The 5,000-nt window shown below is 39.7% G+C and overlaps 1 protein-coding gene across 1 annotated transcript in view; it reads left to right on the top strand.

Annotated features, from left to right (window-relative positions):
• The window catches only part of grin2aa (glutamate receptor, ionotropic, N-methyl D-aspartate 2A, a), a 171,931-nt gene that overhangs the window by 140,096 nt on the left and 26,835 nt on the right, over window positions 1-5,000 (top strand). The window contains exon 8 of the mRNA XM_078284416.1: window positions 2,988-3,159. Within this exon, the coding sequence (XP_078140542.1) occupies window positions 2,988-3,159 (172 nt within the window). The remainder of the gene's footprint in view (window positions 1-2,987; window positions 3,160-5,000) is intronic.

Here is a 5,000-nt window from a genome sequence, read left to right as displayed (position 1 = left end):
AAAACTGCTGTCAAAAGATTCATCGCATCATCATCTGCACCCCGACCAACAACTAAGAAAAACACATTTAGGTCCAAGGAGACATGATTTCTGGGTAATGAAGTCCTTCAAACTTTCAAAAAGTCAAACTGTCACACCTTGCTGCCACTTGGAGCTGCCAAAGTGCGAAGTTACCTATACTGCAGCTTTCAACTGAGCGGCGTTTCACTTTAATTTACAAATTTAGCATTACTCTGAAATGAAAAAACGCTGTATCTAACTTTTTAAAAAATATTTCCTGGATGTATTCGGAAATATAGATCGACCACTGCGTTCTCAGGAACACACCTGGGTCCCAGGTGATGTGTTAAGTTCCTCTCAACCACTAAGCAATGAGAAACTCTATTGGCTGCTACTGGAAAGTGATCTCAGTCTCACAGACAATGGCTTTGACATACAGGTGTACTCTGTCTCTCTCTCTGTCTCTTCTAGTTTTTTCTTTATTTGTGTAGAAAACTTCTGATTTGGTTTGGGCTCATGGGGGTTATTGAACGCTTCAGGCTCTCACATATTACTCTCTCTCCCACTACCTCCCTCCCTCTCTCTGTCCCCCTCTCCCATCCTCTCCATCCATCCATCCATCTCCCCAACTCTAATTGGGTATATTGCTGGTGTTGTCATAACAGTTGTGGTCGTCGCCATTGCTTCTGTGCGTGGTGAATTGGAGGCCAGGGACCCAAAAAATATATATTTATGTGTGTATGTGTGTGTGTGTGTGTGTGTGTGGTCTCCAGGGGAATGTATAGTTGTGCGTCACAACAAGCGCAAGCACAACTCTGATTGATCGGAATAGAGGATTTTGCTGAGCCAGCCCAACCTGAATGTCTCCCTATTATACTGTTAGAATGGGAATATACAGTAAGGGGTATTCTCTCCTCCTCCTCCCCTCTCTCTCTCTCTCTCTCTCTCTCTCTGTGTTTCTCAGTTCAGTTCAATTACCAATTCAAGTAAGCTTTATTGGCATGAATAGATAAGAACCAATATTGCCAACGCATTTCAGTACATCGTAAAGCAATTAGTAAATTACACGTACCATAGAAGCACATCATAGAGATAGAAAAGTTAAAAAAAAATGACTTGAAGTGGTACAAATTGAAGAAATTAAACTACTGAACTTAGGTAATATACATACATTATGTTGCTGTTATCTATAGTGACAACATTTGTTTTAAAATCAGAAATAAAATAAATAAATCAACAATTATTCCTGAGTTTTTAGCATGCTTCACCAAGTACTACTGGAAGTCATGACATTGGAGAGAACAGAAAAATCTGGAATATATTTTTTTAATGCAGGTATGCAGTATTTTATCGGTAGGTAGTTCCTCTCTTTCTTGTCATTCTTTGTCTCTCTCTCTCTGTGCCACTTAATCTCATTCTTTCTGTTTGAGACAAACTAACAATGTTAAACCCAATCATATTCCACACCTCCTCTCCTTTTAACATAGGGTTAAAAGAATAAATATTACACTAAAAAATAATCTGTCTAGGTTATTTATTAAGTCTTCAACAGACTGATGATGAGACTGAACCCGTAGCTGCTCCTCTGGTAATGAATTACAGACCGACTTTGTTGACTCACAAACTGTTTGTTGGGGCATTTAGATGCAAATGAGCTGTTTTATTTCATTTTTAAATGAGCTCTTAACAGCTGCTATACATAATATCTGTCCACATCCCCGGAAAATCACCCTGGGTAGTCGCACAAAGTCTTTCAAAAAGTCATCCACAACTGTTGACGGAGCAGCGCCTCGCTTTTTCAGAATGAATCTTTTCTGTCTTGTTTGAAACTATTAGACCATAAAAGAAAATTACATTTCAGTTTGGGGACAGGCAGGGATTCTACTTTGGGTGACATTCGCTTGACAGATCTGTGGTGACTTGAAGGTAGCAATGGAATTTGGACTTGGGGCAAAAATGCAGCTAACCTAACAGTAACGTCCTACCCACACACAGCAGAGTTGCTCCAAAGTGACAGAGTTTCAACTCTGAAGGTAACTTACTTCTGCAGAGTCACGGCTGGATGTGTGCAGTTTTGTTTTTCCTCCGTTCTTTCTGTCTCTCAAGCTTGCATCCAGCTTGTTGCTGAACTAAAGGACGAGGTTGTCTCCTCCTCATTAGCACACATCTGAAAGTTAAATGAGAGTCCCAGGTGGCTGAGAGTTGATGCGCGCACGTGTGTGTGTGTGTGTGTGTGTGTGTGTGTGTGTGTGTGTGTGGACAGCGTCTGAACTCTCCTGCTCTCAAATTCATTCACACAGATGGCACAAGGCTTACAGATGCAGTGCCGTCATAAACCCCCTTCTCTAGAGAGAGACAGGGAGAAAAGAGAGAGAGAGAGATGGAAAGAGCAAGGATATGTACATGTTTTCTTAAGTCTTCGGGTGTCATTCCTGAATAGCGCGTCCTGATCTCGAAGGTGAAAAAGTCCCAGGCTGGTATTTTTTCAGTGGTGCGTTCATACAAATGTAACAAGTAGGATGTTGGAGCAGGCAAATCATTGATTTATATATATATATCTATATATAGATATAGATATATATATATGTTTTTCCCCTAAGAGAGATGTGTGCTATAGTTTGTGTCAAAAAGAGGGAAACTCTTTGCTGATGATGGTCCTGTATACCTTAAATGAGTAGAACATGTCAAAGATACATAGGGTTAGGGATATGACTCCATACTAAAACAGCACATTAGGTACTGTAAGGCGCACCCCCTTTTGCAACTCTCTGAATGCTTAAAAACCTTCATTTAACTAGTGTACCTCCTCCCTTTTGTCTTTGATGGCCAATGTTTGGTGGATGTAAAGGGTGGACTCAATAAGGGACCACAGCATTCACCTGGATTTACCTGGTCAGTCTCTTTTCATTGGTGTGTTCATTGGTCCACATTGGGTGCTGTTCAAGTCTTCAGCCAATGACCCATCTCTTTTGTTTGTGTCTCCATAGCAACACAACAGAGGCTGGCGGAACGTACATCAAGAAGTGCTGCAAAGGCTTCTGCATCGATATCCTGAAAAAGATAGCCAAGTACGTCAAGTTCACCTACGACCTTTACCTAGTAACCAACGGCAAACACGGCAAAAAGATCAACAACGTCTGGAACGGGATGGTGGGAGAGGTAAGGAAGGAGCTGTGAGTGTGTGAGTGTGTGTGTAAGTGTGTGAATGAGTGTAAAGCAGGTTCAAAGGTTAGCTCAGTCAAATTCAAAGCTTCAGGGAGCAACAAATCCTGAATCAGGGACAACGGAGTTCAGTCAATAAAGAGCAGGAGAGGCAGATCAATATCAGTGTGCACACAGCTACACCAGAATGTATACATTCTACAGTTCAATCTTATATAGGGGAGGCAGGTGTGACCTAAGCCCTATTTGCACGGGAGTAATATTACCTTGGGACGTCCAGTGATTTGTAATACTTGCAGAGATCATCAGTGATTTTAATCCTGTGTGAATCTGTCATGTCCGTAATTCGTGAAGTAAAAGTTCCAGTGAAAATGACTCACTGTTTTTTGGGAAGACAGAGGTAACCTGATTCTGTAATCCTGTGTGAACCAAACTCTTGGTAATTTCAGCCGGAATTTGTTTTTCACACAAGATTTCTTCTTCTTCTGTGCAATTTCTATCTTCCTCCTGTCCTGAGTTATGGAGGCAGTAGTGGAATCTGTAAAGGAAGGTTTTCGATGCATTTTCAACCTTTCTTCTCATGCACCACCATTACTTTGCTCTTCTAAATCGGGAAGTGATGAATTGTAGAATTTTGACCTTATACAACTGTAGCACTGGTGATTTAAGTGAATTCAATTATCCTGTGCAAATGTGTTTCACAAAACACAGAGGTTAGGGGGTAATTCAATAATTACATGAGGTCCCCAACATAATGCTCGTCTTGTGCAAATAAGGCTTTAGACAACACTACAAGTCTACTGCTGCTGACTATGGTCACACTTGATGTTCTGTTGTAAAAATAATTTATGGCAACACAGATGCTGCGTTCTTATCTTTGATCAAATAGGTACAACTTGTATAAGGGAAGCATTAGGGTGGCTGTTTTGCACTATGACTGAAGTCTGACTAGAGTCTGTGACTGTAAGGAAACATGAAACTACTCAAAACAGATGCTCTAAAAAAAGAGCTTGAAATACTGACTTGTTTTCAGCTAGGAGGCTTTGGCACCAACTGTACACGCTCACAACGTAAACAAATCTTAGCTTTTCCTGCAGAAAACCCCCTCACATATCTTTAATTACCAGCTCCAACTCGGAGGTAAAGTCCCAGGGTTCAGCTTAAGACTGTAAACTTTACTGCTGTCTTTATCTTTTACGGCAGACTTTATTTATTGAGTTGAACTTAAGCCGCCATTCATTTTATTTAGCGGTGACTCCTGCTTGCATATTGATTATATTGATTAAGATTCAGGCTGAGATTGAAAACTTTATTGCTATTCAGTCAGTTAAATTCATTTTCAGGCACATTTTTGGCAGGAATTTTCTTTTAATAACGGGAAAAGGAAATTTAACTCATTATTAACTCAAATTTAAATCTGTTTTGTTTTAGCTTTTGCCATAATATAGTGAAAGATAATGTTAATTTGTAGAGACTAGTTATGACAACTACATTAGTAATACAATTGATAAAACTAGCTAAACTTGATTTTTAAAAATTATCATTGTTTGTCTTACTATACTTAAGATGCACAGCTAACTTATGGCCAGTAATCCTTGTCTCTTTGTATGTCTGTTGGCATTACAAAGTGAATTATTCTCAGTATTTCATATCTGACAACAGAAACAGGCCACATTATGAAAATGTTAAACATGGTTGACATCATAACAGATGAAGAAAAATAATAGATGCTTCAATTTGGCTCACCAGCAAAGTGAAAAATTCACTGGAAAAGTAATGTGAGCTGTGGAAAGGTGTGTGTTTACCCCACTTAGTATGTATCAAGCAACATGAGTGTG

The sequence above is a fragment of the Centroberyx gerrardi genome, chromosome 7 (genome assembly GCF_048128805.1).
Source record: "Centroberyx gerrardi isolate f3 chromosome 7, fCenGer3.hap1.cur.20231027, whole genome shotgun sequence".
NCBI classification, from domain to species: Eukaryota; Metazoa; Chordata; class Actinopteri; order Beryciformes; family Berycidae; genus Centroberyx; species Centroberyx gerrardi.
This window is presented reverse-complemented; position numbering and strand designations above follow the sequence as displayed.